The sequence below is a fragment of the Phyllobates terribilis genome, unplaced genomic scaffold, assembly GCF_046119375.1.
Source record: "Phyllobates terribilis strain yellow unplaced genomic scaffold, ASM4611937v1 Scaffold_13__5_contigs__length_258822181, whole genome shotgun sequence".
NCBI classification, from domain to species: Eukaryota; Metazoa; Chordata; class Amphibia; order Anura; family Dendrobatidae; genus Phyllobates; species Phyllobates terribilis.
This window is the reverse complement of record NW_027362773.1, coordinates 26226828-26249852: the sequence shown is the minus strand read 5'-3', so window position 1 is coordinate 26249852 and position 23025 is coordinate 26226828. Positions and strand designations below refer to the sequence as shown.

Here is a 23025-nt window from a genome sequence, read left to right as displayed (position 1 = left end):
TCACAAGACTTCTGGAACAATGGAACAACATTCATTGGGCAGATGAGACCAAAGTACAGATATCTGGACATAATGTCCTGCACCATGTTTGGTGAAAACCAAAAAGAATACTAGAAAAAAAAACTCATACCAGCTGTCAAACTCAGTGATGGAGGTGTAAGAATTTTGGTTTGTTTTGCAGCTACAGGATCTGGGCACTATACCATCTTTGAGTTGACAATAAACTCTTCTCTATACCAAATTTCTAGAGTCAAATATAGAACCATCTATCCAATAGCTAAAGCTTGTTCCAAAATGGGGTCATGCACCAGGACTATGGTCCCAAGCACCAGCAATTCTACATCAGAATGGCTGAAAGAAAAGAATCAAGGTGCTGCAATGGCTCAAAGTCCAGACCTCAACCCAATAGAAAAGCTGTGACGGGACTTTTAGAAAGCTGTGCATAATCAAATTCTCATAAATGTCAATAAACTTAAAGAGGACCTTTCACCAAAGTTTTCATGTTGAACTGGACAAAGGATGAATTAATGGCAGTAGAGCGGAATAAAACATTTTTTTTATTTCGTCTCTTCGTTGAGGAGATATTAGCAATCAAAGTATTTGGTACCTAACGAGTTAACTTTTTTAAACCTTAAGTCGGTGTTATCAGACAGTTTTCCCTGGAGGAATGTACTTCTTCTGACCAATTATAAGCAGGCTCAAAGGAAAGAAGAACACCCCCCACAATAGTTTACAGAGGTTTCTCAGTGTGTGAGATTACGGATACACCTCTGATCTCCTTGTGAAACATCCTGCATGATTAAAAAGCACAGATGACTAACATCTTTCAGATAAGGTCCCTGTGGGGGCAAGAGCTGCACAGCTGAGTTTAGTTGTGTCACATTACAAATATTTCTATTAGCTCTCCTCCTTTAACAGCATAGTCACCTCTGCTGTACTGCTCCTCCCCTACACGGCCAGTCCAGAGGTGAAGGCTCAAAGTGTTAGTATCACACTTATGTCTGTTGGGCTCAACTTGTAATCACTCCGCGGTGAGACCAGAGCAGGGTGTCATTACATCTCACACCGGAGTAATCCAGAACAGACTGCTCATGTGTGAGATGCAATGACATCCCTAATTGCACTGCAGCGTTAGTACAAGTTGCTATAGCACAGCTGACATGTGTGTGATTATTGATACACTTAGTATTCAGGAGAGCTGATAGAAGGATTTGTAATGTGACACAGCTAAAACCAGCTGCACTGCCCTTCCCCTCATACTGACTCAAGCACGAAGTTAGACCAAGAGTTATATATCACACACTGAGAAACCTCCTTTAAGCTATGGTGGGGGGGCATGTTCTTTTCATTGAGTGTTGCTGCCTGCTTATGATTGGTCAGCATCATACAGGGGGAAGAAGTACACACCCCAGGGGAAGCTATCTGATAACCTTTTGTGAATCCAAGTGGATGTTAACTCATTAGTCGTCAAATACTTTAATCGCTAATATTTCCGCAATGGAGAGGTAAAATAAAAAAAAATGTTTTATTCCACTCTGCAGCCACTATTATATCCTGTGCCCAGCTTAAAATAAAAGAAAATATGAAAGGTCCTCTTTGTAGGGGTTGTGTCATCTTATTTTCTTATTTAATGGGTAACATTGAAACATGCTTGTAAAATCAAGAAATTTAGCAATTTACCACTTAATAAAAATTATCTTCGTTCTCAAAAATGTAATTTTTAATCCTATAGCCTAATGCTCATTACCAGCCATCTCAGAGGTGGCCAGTCTCCTAGGCAAGGAGTGCAAGCCTGCAGGCTGTTTGGTATTCTGCTTGCAAGTGTCGCTCTGAAGCTAACCATATTACAGGACTTGGCCATGTTCAGTGTCTCTGCGCTCCTCCAGTACTGCAGGGGCAACGCTGCCTCTGCTTGTAACACAAGAGAGTGTGCAGTTTGGGCCAGCAGCTGAACTGTCAATTTTCAGAATTGCACCACCCTCCCTGGCAAGCAGCAAGGTGGGAGGCTGGGTAGCGGTGTGCTCCTGAAGATAAGAACTTGATAAGAACCTCTTTAAGCAATGTTGGTCCAAAATTACTCCAGAATGATATGAGAAACTGATAAATTCATACAGAAAACAAGCTATTGAGTCAAGGGGTAAACTTAAACTTTTCTTCTCTGCTTCTGCCTTTTGGTTTAGTTTTTGTTAAAGAGTAACTAAATGTTTGCAAAAATAATTTCATATCATTATTTTGTCCCTTTAATTGCCTGCAGACTGCTCAAAAGACCCCTGAGAAGCGCTTAGCTCAGGAGACAGGCGCTCGCAGCTCTCGCCTGAGAGTGCCCAAAATAGAAAGCATACTCCACTCTGTGCGCCCTCAGGCAAGAGCTGTGAGCTCCTATCCCCACCGATCAGCAGGCAATTAAAGGGATCAAAAAATACCTTTTGTTTTTTTATTATATGCAGTAAAACCATACAATTCAAAGGTGTCCTGGGTTTTTTAATGACGATAGTCTTTCTATTCATTTTATAGACGAGTACCATTGGGCATTACGTTAAATGTCGGTACTGCTCTATTCTGCCACTTTAGCACTGGGTATGAGAATGTTGGTTGATTACACGGGAGGTTTTTTTTCCCGCTCTTGATTATAAAAGGCTTTCTCAAAAATCTGTATAAAAGCAAACATGAAAAGGGTTTAGTTTGAGGCTTGTACAGACCTGAAGTTCCCCCGATATCCATGGCTTTTAAATTCCGGGCTTTGATGATGTTGACAATGATGGAGTTAGCTGAGGGGTTATAACAGAGCGACAGCAGCAATTCACCTCGACTTCCCTGCAATATACAAACAACATGGAATGAACAAGATTGGAATTTTGATTAATATTCATTTTATTCTAGATGAGAGTGATTGACAGGAGTTGTGTTCATTCACTGAAAAGTCCAATTGTATTCTGTGATTCTAGGGAAGAATCTTACAAACCTAGAAATGTCGGCAACAATCCTAACATATACACTGTGTGCAGAATTATTAGGCAAGTTGTATTTTAGAGGATTATTTTATTATTGATCACCAACTATGTTCTCAATCAACTGAAAAGACTCATAAATATCCAAGCTTAATATTTTTGGAAGTTGGAGTGTTTTTTTTTTAGATTTGGCTATCTTAGGAGGATATCTGTTTGTGCAGGTAACTATTACTGTGCAGAATTATTAGGCAACTTAATAAAAAAACAAATATAATCCCATCTCACTTGTTTATTTTCACCAGGTAAACCAATATCAGTGCACAACATTTAGAAATAAACATTTCTGACATGCAAAAACAAAACCCCCAAAAATTAGTGATCAATATAGCCACCTTTCTTTATGATGACACTCAACAGCCTTCCCTCCATAGATTCTGTCAGTTGCTTGATCTGTTTTCGATCAACATTGCGTGCAGCAGCCACCACAGCCTCCCAGACACTGTTACGAGAGGTGAACTGTTTTCCCTCCCTGTAGATCTCACATTTTATGATGGACCACAGGTTCTCTACGGGGTTCAGATCAGGTGAACAAGGGGGCCATGTCATTATTTTTCCTTCTTTTAGACCTTTACTGGCCAGCCACGCTGTGGAGTAGTTGGATGCATGTGATGGAGCATTGTCCTGCATGAAAATCATCTTTTTCTTGAACGATACCGACTTCTTCCTGTACCACTGCTTGAAGAAGTTGTCTTCCAGAAACTGGCAGTAGGTCTGGGAGTTGAGCTTCACTCCATCCTCAACCTGCAAAGGTCCCACAAGTTCATCTTTGATGATACCAGCCCATACCAGTACCCCACCTCCACCTTGCTGGCGTCTGAGTCGGAGTGGAGCTCTCTGCCCTTTACTGATTCAGCCTCTGGCCCATCCATCTGGGCCATCAAGAGTCACTCTCATTTCATCAGTCCATAAAACCTTTGAAAAATCAGTCTTAAGATATTTCTTGGCCCATTCTTGACGTTTTATCTTATGTTTCTTGTTCAAAGGTGGTCGTTTTTCAGCCTTCCTTACCTTGGCCATGTCCCTGAGTATCGCACACCTTGTGCTTTTTGAAACTCCAGTAACGTTGCAGCTCTGAAATATGGCAAAACTGGTGGCGAATGGCATCTTGGCAGCTTCACGCTTGATTTTCCTCAATTCATGGGCAGTTATTTTGCGCCTTTTTTGGCCAACACGCTTCTTGCGACCCTGTTGGCTATTTGCCATGAAACGCTTGATTGTTCGGTGATCACGCTTCAAAAGTTTGGAAATTTCAAGATTGCTGCATCCCTCTACAAGACATCTCACAATTTTGGACTTTTCAGAGCCCGTCAAACCTCTCTTCTGACCCATTTTGCCAAAGGAAAGGAAGTTTCCTAATAATTAAGCACACCTTATATAGGGTGTTGATGTCATTAGCCAACACCCCTCCTTATTACAGAGATCCACATCACCAGATTTACTTAATTGGTAGTTGCCTCTCAAGCCTATGCAGCTTGGAGTAGGACAACATGTATAAAAAGTATCAAAGTGATCAAAATATGCATTCGCCTAATAATTCTGCACGCGGTGTAAGTTTCAGTCATTAGATATCTGAAAAAGGAAAATAATGGGATTTCCATTTTTTTTAAACTATAACTATTTTTTATTAGCAGACATACACTTTCTTCTGTATGGACGGCACATTGGACTGAGTGCGCTTTATCATGGCACCTAAATGATGAGGAGTTAATGGTCAGAAAATTGTCCAAGCAGAGTCGCTCTACCAGAAACCGTTGGCTGCAATGGAGTTGCAGGCAGAGTCTTATCTGTGCATAGTACTGCCTTCTTCCACTATCTATAGGGCTATTATCTTTCCTTAAAGGGGTAATCTGACAGTAAAATATTTTTTTTTAAGCATGAATTGATTAAAAATAATTAACACAAGCATACTCACCTTCCAACGCCCCTACGGATCCAGCACTGCTCACTCTGGAGATCTGCGGTGGTTCCAGAAGTGGTGTTTGCCCCGTTTTGGAAGCTAAGCACCGCTGCAGGCTGTGATTGGCTGCAGTGGTCAGGTGGCTAGAAAAGTGCATCACTAGATGTTTCTCTGATGACGAGCTCTTCTAGTCTCCTAACCTCTGCAGTGATTGTTTTGTCTACAAAGTTGTTAAAAAGTCTCGTTAGATCTAACTGTATTTATATACATTATAAAACGTTAATTTATATACGTTAGATAAATTATCCAAAATTTTCAGAAAGTTACTCAAATTTTTTGGTTGAAATTTTTATGTCTACAAATATACTGTAGATCAACCCAACCTGTTGGATCTGCATAGTAGCCAAATATCTAATATAAAGTTTTAAGATTTATATATTTTCACAATTAATTTTCTTGTAGGAGCCAAGTCAATCGATCAGTTATCATCGCCCAGAGCCGGTTTCCCATTTACAGGTAGATCGCTATAAATGACAGCTACCGGTCTACTGAAGAATTTGCATTTTGCTCCCATCGTCCTTCATATTCTCTTGGTCTACTTAACCACATAGCTACATCCCATGTGGTATCAAACCAAAGTACCATCATTTTTTTTAATCCACTCAATGTTGGATTATAGCATCTAAAGGGAACCTACCACTCGTTTCATGCTGCCCAGACCGTGGGAAGCATGAATCGAGACCTGGCTGCACATTTGCAGACTTGTATATTCTTCTCTGAAACGCTGGAGTGTTTGAATATGTAGTTTGAAGATCTGGCCGGGGACCATAATCAGAGACCAGACTAGTCTGGCTTCTCCCAGCGTTGGTAGATGTGATTGACAGGTCTCTCCCTTCATACATGCTACGGTGGTTCAGAGAATAATATACCTGGCTTCAGTCGTGGAAGCAGGCTGTGATTCATGCTGCCCATGGTGTAGGCAGCATGAGTCGCCTGACAGATTCCCTTTACTCTGATATATTCATCATTAGGGTCCCTACCACCCAGTCTGCCACACAAGTGGACCACTCCAAAGGCCCCTCTATACATTTCATAGCAAAACTGCTACGTGCCTTGACTCCGCCATACTCGGGATTGCACAGACTGGCCGAGCCTTCCTGTGTTCTTTATGAAGGAGTGGCTGCCATACTGCTCTGTCAGACTTATCTCCGGGAGAGCGAAAAGATCGACCACTGGAAATTCATCAGGTTGGATCCATCTCTCCTCCGACATCATCTATCAGGAGAGATGGAGGCCCCCATATACATTACCTTGTCAGCTGATCCTGCCTATATAGGGCTGACTTTAGTATAATGTGTACGGGGGCCATAACCTTCCTCTCTAGTGGGTTGTGCTAGCCATTGTGCTGTGTGTGGTATTATTTATTGTGTAATTTTATAATTAGGATTCTATTAATAGTATTATCATGTCTATATAAATTTTGTTTGCTGGGTTTATTTAGCCATAAAATGGAATGTGTGCACCATATGGCACTATTATGTAAGTGGTACTATTTATATGAGTAATATTTTTGGGCAGTATAATGACTGCATTGCTCTTCATTTCCCTCCTTAGGGCTTGTTCACACATTGCGTTTTTGTTGCGTTTTTTTCCCCGCAGCGTTTTACAGTACCAGCAAAGTGTATGAGATTTCTAAAATCTCATGCACACGCTGCTTATTTTTCTTTTGAACCTTCAAAACGTTTTTTTCAAATCTGCAACGTGTCAATTCTTTCAGCGTTTTTTTTACCAATTCAAAGGAATGGGGAAAAAAACAAAACAAGAAGTCATCAAAACAAAAGCAAAAAAGGCACGTTTTTTATTCAACGTTTTACCTGTCAGCACTCAGCAGAAAAATCTGCTGCAAATACTAATTGTGTGCACAGACCCTTACAGAAAGACGGAAGCTGTGCAAATATATTGCTGTAGGACCTCGAAAGACCTTTGTCTGGTCCCGAATCCACTTCTGTATAAAATCCTGTGGACCTCTGTAAATAATTTGCACAGCATGTCTCCATATTTCAGTGGTAAGGATAACTCTTTCTAACTGCTTATTAGATGCTCGGTGCAGTGTCAGGGTCACTTTTGCATATTACGTGTGATGTCCAGTCAATTGCGCGGCGGCGGCTGCCGTGCCGGTCTGGGCCTGCTCTGTGTAATGGGATTTACCATCCACCACTGGCTGGACAGCAGCAATAAAGCGAGTGCTCTCCACATATCTGGCTTCAATACGAGCTCACGCAGATCTTACAGGTGATACAATATATGCAAAGTGATTCTACAATATACAATGATATCATTAGTGGAGACATAAAAATACAAGGTAGCACGCTCGCGCTCCGGGTACTATCGGCTGATGGCTCTTCAGTGGATGTAATTATATGTTGTGATCCAGCATGTCTGCCCTGAGGACAATGTGGAGCGAAGGAATGAAAATGTGTGCGAGCTACACAAAAGCAGAAGGAGGGAGAAACAGAAAATAATGGCCACGCCAATTAGAGCATAAGGGAACTATCTAATTTGTGCTATTGATACACTGCATGCCAACATTGGTGTCAGAAAGTCAGAAGAAGCAGAAGAACGCTGATACTACAGTTAGGTCAATAGGGTCACCAATAATGGTTATCATCATTTATTTTATGGCTTCTCTTTCTATGCTTGGCAAAGTATATATACAGTATATATATATATAAATATATATGCAAATATATATATATATATGTATTCGTATTATTACTGGTCTGTCTTTGTGCCGGTATACATTGAGTGTTTATTTGCTTTGTACAGATAGCGTTGACTTGTTTTCTGGCTCCATTCCTGTTTCTTCTATCATCCACTGCTGGATCCTTTCCAATCTGAATTTCGAGTCTAGCCCTCTACTTACAGAGATTTATATAAAGTGGATAATCACCGGCTTTGAGCCAGCAAAAGTAGCAAGTGTGTCATCTCCCTAATTCTTCACGTAAACCCTATGGTATTTTTACAGCATATTACAGTCATGGCCGAAAGTGTTGGCAAATTGTCCCAGAAAATGAAATATTTCTCCCAGAAAATAATTGCAATGTTTTGTTATACACGTTTATTTCCTTTGTGTGTATTGGAACAGCACAACAAAACAGAGAAAAAAAGGCAAATTGAACATAAGTTCACACAAAACCCTAACAATGGGCCGGACAAAATTGTTGGCACCTTCAACTTAATATTTAGTTGCACATCCTTTGGAATAAATATCTGCAATCAATCGCTTCCTATAACCACCAACAAGCTTCTTACACCTCTCAGCTGGAATTTTGGACCTCTCTTCTTCCGCAAACTGCTTCAGGTCTCTCATACTTGAAGGTGTTCAATGGGATTTAGATCCAGACTCATTGCTGCCACTTCAGAACTCTCCAGCGCTTTGTTGCCACACATTTCCGGGTGCTTCTTGAAGTATATTTGGGGTCATTGTCCGGCTGGAAGACCCATGACCTAGGATGCAAACCCAGCTTTCTGACACTGGGTACTACATTGCCATCCAAAATCCGTGGTAATCTTTAGATTTCATAATGCCTTGCACCCAGTCAAGGCACCCAGTGCCAGATGCAGCAAAACAACCCCAAAACATCTTTGAACATCTACCATATTTGACTGTAGGTACTGTGCTCTTTTCTTTGTAGACCTCATTCCAATTTCGGTAAACAATAGAATGATGTGCTTTACCAAAAAGCTCTATCTTGGTGTCATCTGTCCACAAGAGACTTTCCCAGAATGATTTTGGATTACTCACATACATTTTGGCAAGCTGAAGAGTAGCTTTTTTATGTCTCTATGTCAGCAGTGGGTTACACCTGGGTCTCCTGCCATACTGTTTAATTTCATTCAAATGTCAATGTATAGTTCATGCTGACACTGATGTACCCTGAGCCTGCAGGATAGCTTGAATATCTTTGGAACTTGATTGGGGCTGCTTATCCGCCATCCAGATTATCCTGCATTGCAAACTTTCATAAATTTTTCTCTGCCGTCCACATCCAGGGAGATTAGCTACAGTGCCATGGGTTGTAAACGTCTTGATTATGTTGCGCACTGTGGACAAAGGAACATCAAGATCTCTGGAGATGGACTTGTAACATTGAGATTGTAGATATTTTTCAACAATTTTGGTTCTCAAGTCCTCAGACAGTTCTCTTCTCCATCCTTAGTGTGGCACTCACACACACACAATGCAAAGATTGAATCAACTTCTCCCCTTTTCGTCTGGTTCCAGATGTGATTTTTATATTGCTCTCTCCTGTTACTTGCCACAGGTGAGTTTGAACGAGCATCACATGTTTGAAAAAAGTTGTTTACCCACAATTTTGAAAAGGTGCCAACAATTTTGTGCGGCTCATTTTTGGGGGTTTGTGTGAATTTATGTCCAATTTGCCTTTTTTCCTCAGTTTTTTTTGTATTGTACCAATACACACAAAGGAGATAAACACGTGTATAGCAAAACATGTGTAATTGTCATAAATTACTGGGATAAATACTTCATTTTCTGGAACAATTTCAAGGGTGCCAACACTTTCAGCCATGACTGTACCTTCTGTTTTGGGGTTTATTTGACCTTTTTGTTTTCTATATTCTGATTGTTATTATATTTAATATACTGTATTTTTCGGACTATAAGACGCACTTTTTTCCTCCAAAATTTTGGAGGAAAGTTGGGGGTGCGTTTTATAGTTCGAATGTTTACACCATATATACAGTACAGACCAAAAGTTTGGACACACCTCATTTAAAGATTTTTCTGTATTTTCATGACTATGAAAATTGTACATTCACACTGAATGCATCAAAACCATGACTTAACACATGTGGAATTATATACTTAACAAAAAATTGTGAAACAACTGAAAATATGTCTTATATTCTAGGTTCATCAAAGTAACCACCTTTTGCTTTGATGACTGCTTTGCACACTCTTGGCATTCTCTTGATGAGCTTCAAGAGGTAGTCACCGGAAATGGTGTTCCAACAATCTTGAAGGAGTTCCCAGAGATTCTTAGCACTTGTTGGCCCTTTTGCCTTCACTCTGCGGTCCAGCTCACCCCAAACCATCTCGATTGGGTTCAGGTCTGGTGACTGTGGAGGCCAGGTCATCTGGCGTAGCACCCCATCACTTTCCTACTTGGTCAAATAGCCCTTAAACAGCCTGGAGGTGTGTTTGGGATCATTGTCCTGTTGAAAAATAAATGATGGTCCAACTAAACGCAAACCGGATGGAATAGCATGCCGCTGCAAGATGATGTGGTAGCCATGCTGGTTCAGTATGCCTTCAATTTTGAATAAATCCCCAACAGTGTCACCAGCAAAGCACTCCCACACCATCACACCTCCTCCTCCATGCTTCACGGTGGGAACCAGGCATGTACAGTCCATCCGTTCACCTTTTCTGCGTCGCATAAAGACACGGTGGTTGGAACTAAAGATCTAAAATTTGGACTCATCAGACCAAAGCACAGATTTCCACTGGTCTAATGTCCATTCCTTGTGTTCTTTAGCCCAAACAAGTCTCTTCTGCTTGTTGCCTGTCCTTAGCAGTGGTTTCCTAGCAGCTATTTTACCATGAAGGCCTGCTGCACAAAGTCTCCTCTTAACAGTTGTTGTAGCGATGTGTCTGCTGCTAGAACTCTGTGTGGCATTGACCTGGTCTCTAATCTGAGCTGCTGTTAACCTGCGATTTCTGAGGCTGGTGACTCAGATAAACTTATCCTCAGAAGCAGAGGTGACTCTTGGTCTTCCTTTCCTTGGGCGGTCCTCATGTGAGTCAGTTTCTTTGTAGCGCTTGATGGTTTTTGCAACTGCACTTGAGGACACTTTCAAAGTTTGCTCAATTTTTAGCACTTACTGACCTTCATTTCTTAAAGTAATGATGTTTTTTTCTTGCCATAATACAAATGCTAACAGTCTATTCAGTAGGACTATCAGCTGTGTATCCACCTGACTTCTGCACAACACAACTAATGGTCCCAACCCCATTTATAAGGCAAGAAATCCCACTTATTAAACCTGACAGGGCACAGCTGTGAAGTGAAAACCTTTTCCGGTGACTACCTCTTGAAGCTCATCAAGAGAATGCCAAGAGTGTGCAAAGCAGTCATCAAAGCAAAAGTTGGCTACTTTGAAGAACCTAGAATATAAGACATATTTTCAGTTGTTTCACACTTTTTTGTTAAGTATATAATTCCACATGTGTTAATTCATAGTTTTGATGCCTTCAATGTGAATGTACAATTTTTATAGTCATGAAAATACAGAAAAATCTTTAAATGAGTAGGTGTGTCCAAACTTTTGGTCTGTACTGTATAGTGCATACAGTATATGGTGGTGTGGGGGAGCAGCAGTGGCAGCAGAGCAGGCACAGGAGGCAGGAGCAACCTGCTGCATCCTACGCTGTGCCCGTTACTAAAGAATATGAATATTCACTGCTCCCCACACCCATGGGCGTGTGGAGCACTGAATATTCATTTTTATTAATAGCCGGCACACTGTACCGCAGCGTGGCTCCTGCAGCAGCCGGCGGTCAGCGTGCCCGCTATTAATTGTCCAGTGTTAAAAAGATTTGGATGTGTATTCAAGTTGGATTAATTGTAATCATTGGTGGCAGTTATGTCCTTATTCCTGTAAAAAAAAAAGCACACTATACTTACCTAGCCATCCTGTCCAATGTGTGCGTGAGCCTCTTCCTGCTTGCTACCTCCGCCCGCACCTCGGCGTCCTTATGTGGGTGTGTGCATGTGCGGGAGTCATGGCAACGTGTCCGGGCTCCGGTCCATGAGAGTGCCCATCAGACGGCCTGGGGCGCGCCGTTTGGTGCGGCCGGCATTAGCGCATGTGCCGTGGTATTGGAACATGACTGGTTGATAGGTATACATGTGACCTCTATCACACGGCTTAAAAAGGTTCTGGAAGGTACTATGGGCACTACTGCTTACTCCCCCGTGAACAAGAGTAATCGAAACGCATGTAGGGGGGGAGCATTTCATCCTCCCTGGGGGGACCACCACTTAAAAGGGTAAGACTTTATTAGTTACTTGACCTTTTGTAAACGGTCCTTCATTAATATGCATTTGAGTATGTATGGGTGAGGGGTGCCATGGATACCAGGAAGAGGGACAAGGGTTGCCATACATACCAGGATAAGGGGTGCCATGCAAGCAGGATGAGGGGGGCCATGCATACTTGGATGAGGGGTGCCACGCATACCAGGAAGAGGGACGAGAGGGGCCATGCATACTTGGATGAGGCGTGCCATGCATACCAGGAAGAGGGATGAGGGGTGCCATGCATACCAGGATAGGGATGAGGGGTGCCATGCATACCAGGATAGGGATGAGGGGTGACATGCATACCAGGAAGAGGGATGAGGGGTGCCATGCATACCAGGAAGGGGATGAGGGGTGCCATGCATACTAGGATGGTGGATTCGGGTGCCATGCATACCAGGATGGTGAAGGGGGCCACTTATAACAGGAAGGAAGGGCAATATATACTAGGATGGAGGATATTAGCAGAATTGGGGGACATTACCCCTATACCAGTGTCAGCAGCAGACCCTCTTCCCCATAACAGTGCAACATGACCACATTTTTTGCTTACATTTTTTTTTCTAATTCATCCTCTAAAACTTAGGTGTGTCTTATGGTCCGGTGTGTCTTATGGTCCGAAAAATACGGTACATATTTTATTATAAAAGGATTTCGAATGGAAGAACAACTTAGATATCTTGAACCCCTTTTTGTAGAATTTACTAGTTATCTGGGCCATCCACCTGAGTCCTCCACCAAGCTACAATGAGAACAGAATGGGGACCTTCACTCTGGTGGGACACTGTTGGTTGGTACCTCTGCACAACCCCTGTCCTTTTTTATACAAGTCTGTCCTCCTGTGATGCAGAAGTTCAATTTCCATTTCTAGATAGATATATGTGCTGCTCCAAAAGCTTAAAATGTAACTGCCATTTCAATTTGTTTTTCATAATCAATAGTACACGTGAAATTAAGCAACTTTGTAATATATTTTACCCGTGAATTAAACATTTTGAAAATGAAAGATCAGTCCTGGAATAGAAGGAAGCAGATTTCTCTGATAAGATATATGATAAAGTTGCTTATTTTCACATGTACTATTGATTTATAAAATAAAAATGAAAACAAATGTCACACTTTAAATATCTTTTAAGTTTAAGCATAGAAACAACCAACTCAAGTCACAGGATCACTATTTGAGAATTTAGTGCTAATAGGTCCAAAGAACTTATGTCTAGGCCAATACTTATACTAATGGTAGTAGCTAAGCCACTAACATTGTTGGGGTAACGGACATAAAAAAGGATGTTCATAACAAAGTTTTTACAATGGGAACAACATGCTGAAACTTTAGAAAAATCCCTATTCATATTTACTCGGCTTTTTGGCCTCCTTTAATAGAGGGCTGCAAAACAAGAACAGATGCCGCTCTAAAGGACCTGGTACAGCCATGTATTTTATGGCTGACCTATTCCACTGACAACATCTGATTTCAGAGGGTAAGCTGACTGACTACTGTATAAGAATAGGGTTTCTTCATGAGACATGACTTTGTTTAACCCATTTTGTTACTTACTTATGGTGGCCATAGACACATTTATGGATAGACACATAGACTTATGTAGCGCCCCGAGGGCTCGGTTGCTACAGGGGTATTGCACCTCACCCAGAGGTGTGGTATTCCACTCCCAGGTAAGGATGGAGTGTGGATCAGGGCCTAGTTAGCTGCACACACACACCCCATTTCCGGGGGACAGCTCGACGGTGCCCCCAGAAGTGGGCACGACTGACCATGTCCCTGGCTGGAGTGGGAAGGGGTGAAGAGAGCCCAGTGGTGTGGGAGCAGAAAGGGGGCGGTTTCTGGGAGCACAGGAAGGAGCTCATTGGGTGCAGGTCACCTGAGCTCAGACACAGAGAAGCAGATAAAAAGTGGGAGCCATCTTAGGAGGGAGTTCAGTCAGTCAGAGCATAAGGGAGAGAGAGCCGACAGGGAGCAGTGGCTCAGGCTGAGCTCAGCTCCACGAGGCAGGCCTAGAGAGAAGGCCGGGGCCAGAGAGGAGAAGAGGAGAAGGAGAAGGAAGGAAAGAGGAGAGACAGAGGAGTGGAAAGGCTCCAGAAACAAAAAGGCAGAAGGGACCCTAAGAGAGCAGAACGGACAGCAACCGTTGCAAACCCACGTTATATCGGGTGAAGGGTCAGGTTGTGGAAGGGTACCGGATTCCCAAGTTGGTGGAGGTAAATCATCCCTCAGCCAAGAACCGGAGGTCGTGATCATTTATTGGTGCGACCCCCCGCCAAACCTGCTAGGAAGGCGCCATATAGGATAGCGGGAAGCGGAGGCCAACGCTTACCCGACACTGTCCGCGGTAGCTGGACAGAAGTTTGGTCACTGGTGGGGCACGAGAGGCCAGAGAAAGGACAGAAGGGGGTCCTGTAACATACTCCGGAATTGCCTGGGGGTTGACCGAGCCCCTCACCTGGTGGACGCAGCACGGCTTGGGCAGTCATTGCTGACAGAAGTGACTTGGATAACAACTGTGAGTAAAAGACCCTGGACTGCATCATTGGACTCTGTGTGATTTCTGCTGCGCCTGCACCATCACCCCCAGCATCCCCTTACACTGCCCTGAGGCTACACTCTTCCCGTGGGGAGTTATCCAATCCCTGTGCTGCACACCAACACCAGCCTCAACGGTCTGCCTTGCAGCGGCAGTTATCTCTGACCGCAATCCACGGGTGGCGTAGTCGGACATTCACAAAACACTGATAAATAGACGGCCACAATTTGGTCTGACCACCCTGAGCCACGGGACTGGGTTGCCACTACTACCCCCATCAGCACCGTACACCAGAAGGCCTGGTTCCGGGTACCCCACGGCCCAGGGGGCGAGTCGGCTTTGGCGAGGTCGGCAGGATCGTGACCAACCCGCCACCAGCGGGTATTGCGTGCCTAGAGACTGTTTTTACTGTACTAAATATGGCGCCCACCCCAGCAGAACGGACGCTAGTATGAGCGCGAAAAAAGACAACAAGAAGTCACCTCACATCGTGGGCCGGGTCCCAGAATGGCGCCAAGAGAGGAGCCCGCCCCAAGCAGCAATCACGTATGTGGATGTGTCCATCAATGTGGGGGGGCTGCCCCTGAGAGTGAACGGCAGCAGGCTGCCACGGGACCACCCCCAACAACGGAGGGGAGGAAAGAAAACTGGAGGGGAGGGTGTGGCCTGTGTGAGTTCTGGCAGACTGCACCCGGAGGGCAAGATGGAGGACGTCAGCCCTAGAGCCCCAGCCAGCGGCCTGCTGCAGCCGGCAGCACCTTACACCGTGGAGGAACTCGTGGCAAAGCTTTCCCAGGAGGATTTGGAATTCCTCTGCTCCTTGATGGAAGACCTGGGCCGGAGGATGGAGAAGGTCCTGCGCGATGCCATCGTCGGATGGAAACGGGAAATGCAGAAGAGGCTGACGGACCGGCAGAAGACTAAGCTGGCCAGCATCGGCAGTGCCCCAGCCGTCGCAGATCCCGACCAGCGCCATGATAAGACGCGTGACGCAGGAGCGGTCGCGGGAGCAGGTAAGAGGAGTCTCCCTGCCCCGGACGCTGCCGGCGTCAGCCTGCTCCTGGGCCCCCTGGTGGAGCCGCCGATCCCGGGCGCTGCAGACACCGACCTGCTCCAGATCCCGCAACAAGCCCTGCAGCCGAGCCCTGCAGCCCTGGGCGCTGCCACCACCAGCCCGCGCCCAGGCCCAAAGCCGCGCCCTCTGACCCCGGGCGTCATCAACAGCGGCCCTCTCCAGGCCCCGCCGCAAGGCCTACTGCACCGCGACGTAAGGGGCTGGTATGCCCTAAACATCCACCGAGTGGGAGCAGAGAGTCACACTCTACCCTGCTGCGCTGAAGACCTGTACAGGTCTGAAGAGGACTGCTACCCTGAGCAGGAGCCGCCTGGAGGGCACCGCCATTAAGCCCAACCAGCGAATGAAAGAACTGTACATAGTTACCCGTAAGGGTATGAAAAGTTGAAAGTTTTAGCCCCGTTGGGACTTCCACAAGTTTTGAAAGAGTTTACCCCGATTTGGGAGATGTTACCCGTGGTGTTGGAGTTGCCCTTAAGTTACCTGGCCGAGGACTGAGAGCAGCCACCCCCCCTTTTTATCTGGCTGAGGACTGAGAGCAGCCAATCCCCCAAGTATTGAATTTGAAAGTTTGCACCGTGCAGGATGATCTGGACAATTGATCCCCGCAGAGATTGTGACCAGTTCAAGAAAAGACTGCGCTGTTGAATTACTGCTGATAATGTTTATTGCCTTTGATAGCTTTAAAAAAAAAAAAAAAAAAAAAACTGTAATTTTGCATGTCTTGAAATCAAATGTTTTTATTCTTTTCCAGCCCGAGGACGTGCTGTGCTTTACCAGGGGGGAATGTAGCGCCCCGAAGGCTCAGTTGCTACAGGGGTATTGCACCTCACCCAGAGGTGTGGTATTCCACTCCCAGGTAAGGATGGAGTGTGGATCAGGGCCTAGTTAGCTGCACACACACACACCCCATTTCCGGGGGACAGCTCGACGGTGCCCCCAGAAGCGGGCACGACTGACCATGTCCCTGGCTGGAGTGGGGAGGGGGGAAGAGAGCCCAGTGGTGTAGGAGCAGAAAGGGGGCGGTTTCTGGGAGCACAGGAAGGAGCTCATTGGGTGCAGGTCACCTGAGCTCAGACACAGAGAAGCAGATAAAAGGTGGGGGTCATCTTAGGAGAGAGTTCAGTCAGTCAGAGCAGAAGGGAGAGAGAGCTGACAGGGAGCAGCGGCTCAGGCTGAGCTCAGCTCCACGAGGCAGACCTAGAGAGAAGGCCGGGGCCAGAGAGGAGAAGAGGAGAAGGAGAAGGAAGGAAAGAGGAGAGACAGAGGAGTGGAAAGGCTCCAGAAACAAGAAGGCAGAAGGGACCCTAAGAGAGCAGAACGGACAGCAACCGTTGCAAACCCGCGTTATATCGGGTGAAGGGTCAGGCTGTGGAAGGGTACCGGATTCCCAAGTTGGTGGAGGTAAATCATCCCTCAGCCAAGAACCGGAGGTCGTGATCATTTATTGGTGCGACCCCCCGCCAAACCTGCTAGGAAGGCACCATATAGGATAGCGGGACGCGGAGGCCAACGCTTACCCGACACTGTCCGCGGTAGCTGGACAGAAGTTTGGTCACTGGTGGAGCACGACAGGCCAGAGAAAGGACAGAAGGGAGTCCTGTAACATACTCCGGAATTGCCTGGGGGTTGACCGAGCCCCTCACCTGGTGGACGCAGCACGGTTTGGGCAGTCATTGCTGACAGAAGTGACTTGGATAACAACTGTGAGTAAAAGACCCTGGACTGCATCATTGGACTCTGTGTGATTTCTGCTGCGCCTGCACCATCACCTCCAGCATCCCCTTACACTGCCCTGAGGCTACACTCTTCCCGTGTGGAGTTATCCTATCCCTGTTCTGCACACAACATCAGCCTCAGTGGTCTGCCTTGCAGCGGCGGTTATCTCTGACCGCAATCCACGGGTGGCGTAGTCGGACATTCACAAAACACTGATAAATAGACTGCCACAATTTGGTCTGACCACCCTGAGCCACGGGACCGGGTTGCCACTACTACCACCATCAGCACCGTACACCAGAAGGCCCGGTTCCGGGTACCCCACGGCCCAGGGGGCGAGTCACTTACATATAGAGCATATCCTACACTATAAAAAAAAAACAATTTGTTACTTTCTGCTATGTGTGATATGATGCCATTGAAAAACACAAGCTAAACAATCCAAAAATATAATATTATAAAAGGCCGAATTTTTTAATACAATATTTTTGGGTTGTGTTACATAAAATAATACATTATGTAATAGTGGCCTATAATTCTTTATGATACATATGATAAATTACCTAAATGTCAATGCTAACCAAAAAAATATAGACCCTCACCAATTTACCTTTATGATATCTGCTTTGGCTGTTGGTATCACTCACTGCTCTTAAAAAAAAAAAGAGCTGTTAAATATATTGAATGTGTCTTACTAAGAATAAACTGACTGTAAGATGAAGCTGTCAATCTCTTACATTGAAAAGTTTCCAGAAAGAGAATATTTCAGTTCAGGCAACCGCTGTGTGTCTATTCCAAGGAGCGTTTGAAGTATGAAAGGACTAGGTCAACAACTCTCCAATTCAAGGATGTAAATGTTAATATCTACAGAGAGTCGTTATGTTGGTGCTTGTAAAAAGGCTTCAGGAACAGCATTGTGCCCTAAATTTCTACATAAGTCTACACTGTTTCGATAAAGATGCTTTTATTCCGGAAGTTAAAAAGAGCTTTGCTCCATTAAAGACTGATGCCAGGCCTGGCGGACATGGTATCAATGAGTAATAAGAGGGAACTAAAGAAACTTCCATTGATTGTGAGAATGAGCGCCAATCTATTCAATCAGGTTGAGCTGCAGTATATGACAAAGTGCACAAATAACAATGACAAACAAAAGAGTCTCCATAATCTATGGGGTCCTAGCAATTCAACCTGCACCTAACAAAATTTTGAGCATATGAACCCAAATTGGAAAAATTATTTTCAGCTCAATATACATACATTTCAGTGTAAAAAAATATTGCTTTTGCAAATAACCATATCCTTTAAAGATTAAAGGGATATATCCCTTTCCATCAATCATTAAAGAAGCACTCCCATCAAATTTTTTATCCTAAATATATTGCCATCGTCTTTTTACATACAGTGGCATGTAAAAGTTTGGGCACCCCCTAGTCAAAATTACTGTTATTGTGGACAGTTAAAGGGAATGTGTCACCCCCCTGGGCGATACCAGACCTCTACTATGGGCATACAGGTGATAGAAAAGTAAATCTATATGTAGCGCTCCGAGGGCTCGGCCGCTACAGGGGTATTGCACCTCTGCCAGAGGTGTGGTATTCCACTCCCAGGTAAGGATGGAGTATGGACCGGGGCTCAGTTAGCTGCATACAGCACACACACCCCATTTCCGAGGGACAGCTCAACGGTGCTCCCACTAGACAGAAGTGCAGGCACGACCGACTATGTCCCTGTCTGGAGTGGGGAGGGGGGTGGAATACCCAGTGCTGTAGGGGCAGATAGGGGTTGGTTCCTGAGCGTAGGAAGGAGCCCATTGGTTGCTGATCACCTGGGCTCATGGTCAGAGGCAGGTATAAAAGGTGGGCACCATCTTAGATCTGGGTTTTGTCCAGAGAGGAGAAGACAGGGAGTAGAGGCTCTGTAGGAGCTCTACTCCAGGAGGGCCTAGTGAGAGGCCGAGGAGGAGGTGAAGGGGAGCTGTGGTGTCACCTCAGCCCAGCTCCACAAGAAGGGAGGAGAAGAAGGAACAGGAAAGAAGGAGGAGAGACAGAGAAACAGAAGGGCTCAGGAACAAGAAGGTGGAAGGGACCCTAAGAACCCACGAGAATCCAGGGTGCAGGGTCAGGCAGATTAAGGGTGCCGGATCCCAAGTTGGTGGAGGAGAAACTATCCTCAGCCAAAGACCGGACGTCGTGATCATTTATTGGTGCGACACCTCATCAAACCTGCTAGGAAGGCACAATATAGGACAGCGGAGGACGGGGCCCACGTTTAACCGCACAAGTCCGCGGTAGCTGGACAAAAGTGGGTCACTGGTGAGGCAGGCCAGAGGAAGGATTGAAGGGGGTCCTGAGCCATGCTCCTGAGCTGCCTGGGAGTTGACCGAGCCCCTCACCTGGTGGACGCCGCACGGCTCGGGCAGTCATTGCCAGCTGAAGTGACTTGGATATTAACCGTGAGTAAAGACCCTGGACTGCAGTACGTTGTCTGTGTGCTTTTACGCTCCTCCGGCACTACCGGTACTGGGACTCTCACCACCATCACTCCCACCATCCACTACACTGCCCTGGGGCCGCACTCTTCCCGTGGGGAGTCACACCATCCCAGCTGCATACATCATCGGCCCCAGCGGTCTGCGCTGCAGCGGCGGTTCCTAAATAACCGCAATCCACGGGTGGCGTAGTCGGACATCTCTTAAAACATCTAAAAGACTGCCACTGGTCTGACTACCCTGAGCCACGGGACCGGGTAGCCACTACTACCCCCATCGTCTCCCTATTGCCCGGTTCCGAGTGCCCCTCGGCCCAGGGGGCGAGTCATATACATACCTGTATGGCCCATAGCAGAGGTCTGATTACAGAGAAATCTGGTTTTATAAAGTCTGATTTCCTGAGGCTTGACGTCCGGAGGACAGGAAGAAAACTCCTCCTATCTGCTTACTATTCCCCTAAATCGCCGCTTCTGTGCTAAATTACCATATTCTCCCCTCCCCTGCACGTCACAGGGCCCTGTGACAGGCCCTGTGATGTGCCCTGCTCTGCACCCCCTCCTGCGCATGCGCAAAGCCCCATTTGGCTGCGTACTGCGCCACAACCTTGTATTGTGAAAGCAATGGTGAGTCACTGAGACTTCCGCTCTGCTGGCAGTACGGAAAAAAAATGAAGTAAAAAACAATATTTTAACATCATACCGCCAAACAAAAAATGGAATTAAACTCGATCAAAAAGACGAATGTAAATAAAAATGGTACCGCTGAAAACGTCATCTTGTCCTGCAAATAACCCGCCATACAGCTCCATCAGCCGAAAAATAAAAAAGTTATAGCGCTCAGAATAAAGCGATGCAAAAAAATTATTTTTTCTATAAAATAGTTTTGATTGTGTAAAAGTGCAAAAACATAAAAAAATATATAAATGTAGTATCTCTGTAAACGTACTGACCCGAAGAATAAAGCTGCCTTATCAATATTACCACATGCAGAACAGCATACAAAAAACTCCCAAAAAAACAATTCCTGAATTTTTGGTTGTTTGTTTATTTTGCCTCCCAAAAATCAGAATAGAAAGCGATCAAAAAATGTCACGTTCCTGAAAATGATACAAATAAAAACGTCAACTTGTCCAGCAAAAAACAAGCCGTCACATGACTCTGTCTGCCGAAATATGGAAAAATTATTGCAAAAAAAAAGCATCTATTAGTATGACAGCTGCGAAACATAAAACCCCGATATGAATCTTGCATCGCTGTAATTGCACCGACCCGCAGAATAAAGTCGTCTAATCACTTATACCGCATGATGAACGGCGTAAAAAATAAACTCTAGGGTTAGGGTTGTGCTAAGGTTGTATTATGGTTGGGGTTAGGGTTGTGCTAGAGTTGGGGTTAGGGTTTGGCTAGGGTTAGGGTTGGGGCTGTATTAGGGTTGGGGTTAGGGTTGGGGCTGTATTAGGGTTGGGGTTAGGGTTGGGATTTTTTCAAAAGTAAAGAAAAAAAATGATGACGATATGGCGACTAGTGTTGAGCGCAAGTGCTCGCTATTTGAGTTTGCATCGAGTGCTCGGGTATGTGTGGCGCTCCTGAGGGTTCGGTCGCCACAGAGGTACTGCATCTCACCCAGTGGTGTGGTATCTCACTCTCAGGTAAGGAAGGAGTACAGCTCGGGACCCTAACACCTGCATCTAACACATACCCACAGTGGGGGTAGGGCGAGATTGCTCCTAAGGGAGAGCACAGTCCCGGGTCCCTAGCTGTTGGGAGGGGCTATGTAGTGGGTGTGGGTGGAGGAAGTAGCTTAGGGGAGTGACTCGTCCCCTGGGCCGTGGGGCACTCGGGACCGGTCTTCAGGGCAATGCTGGGAGTAGTAGTGGCGACCCGGTCCCGTGGCTCAGGGTGGTCAGACCAGTGGTAGTCTATGATGTGCTGTAGGTAATGTCCGACTACGCCACCCGTGGATTGCGGCTATTATGAACCGCCGCTGCAAGGCAGACCGCTGAGACTGATGGTGTTTGCAGCTGAGGTAGTGTTACTCCCCACGGGAAGAGTGCAGCCCCAGGGCAGTGTAGAGGATGGTGGGGGTGATGGTGCAGAGAGTCCCAGTGCCAGTAGTGCTGGAGGAGCAAGGAGTACACAGACAACGTACTGCAGTCCAATGTCTTTTACTCACAGTTCATATGCTCTGGGTCACTTCAGCGCAAGCAGTGACCACCCAAGCCGTGCGGTGTCCACCAGGTGAGGGACTCGGTCAACCCCCAGGCACTTCAGGAGTATGGTTCAGAGCTCCTTCCTATCCTTCCTTCGGCTCATGCCCCGCCAGTGACCAAGCTTTTGTCCAGCTCCCGCGGGTCTATGCGGGCAAACGTGGGCCCCGTTTCCCGCTACCCTATATGGTATGCCTTCCTAGCAAGGTTTAGCAAGGGGTCGCACCAAGTGATGGTCACGACCTCCGGTTCTTGGCTGAAGATTATTAGCTTCCACCAAATTGGGATCCGGTACCCTCTTCTTGCCTGACCAGTCACCCGATTCACGTTGGTCCTTAGGGTCCCTTCCACCTTCTTGTTCCTGAGCCCTTCTGTTTATTGGCCACTTCTTTCCCTTTCCTGTTCCTTCTCTTCTCAGGCCCCGGCCTTTTCTCTAGGCCTGCCTCTGAGCAGAGCTCATACAGAGCCTCTGCTCCCTCTCACCTCTCCACTGTATTTCTCTCTGACTGAACTGACCCCTGATCTGAGATGGTGCTCCCTCTAAAACATGAGCCCAGGTGACCAGCAACCAATGAGCTCCTACCTACGCTCAGGAACCGTCCCCTCCTGCTCCTACATCACCGGGTTTTCCTCCCCCCCTCCCCACTCCAGCCAGGGACATGGTCTGTCGTGCCTGCATTACTGTCTAATGGGAGCACCATTGAGCTGTCCCTCGGAAATGGGGTGTGTGTGCTGCATGCAGCTACCTGAGCCCTGGTCCATACTCCATCCTTACCCGGGAGTGGCATATCACACCTCTGGCAGAGGTGCAATACCTCTGTAGCGACCGAGCCCTCGGGGCGCTACATTCCCCCCCCCGGTAAAGCACAGCACGTCCTCGGGCTGGAACAGAGCAAAAACAATTAAGTACAGGACATGCAAAAATTTTCAAAACTTTTCACATTAGAAAACTGACTACACAGTTCAATTCCCTTCATGGGAAACAC

General features: G+C 45.8%; 1 protein-coding gene across 6 annotated transcripts in view; it reads right to left on the bottom strand.

Annotated features, from left to right (window-relative positions):
* SYT7 (synaptotagmin 7) overlaps nt 1-23025 on the bottom strand; it is a 752204-nt gene that overhangs the window by 16288 nt on the left and 712891 nt on the right. For all 6 annotated transcript variants that reach the window (XM_073657964.1, XM_073657965.1, XM_073657966.1 and 3 more), the window contains one exon: nt 2700-2814. In XM_073657964.1, coding sequence (XP_073514065.1) covers nt 2700-2814 — 115 coding nt within the window. The remainder of the gene's footprint in view (nt 1-2699; nt 2815-23025) is intronic.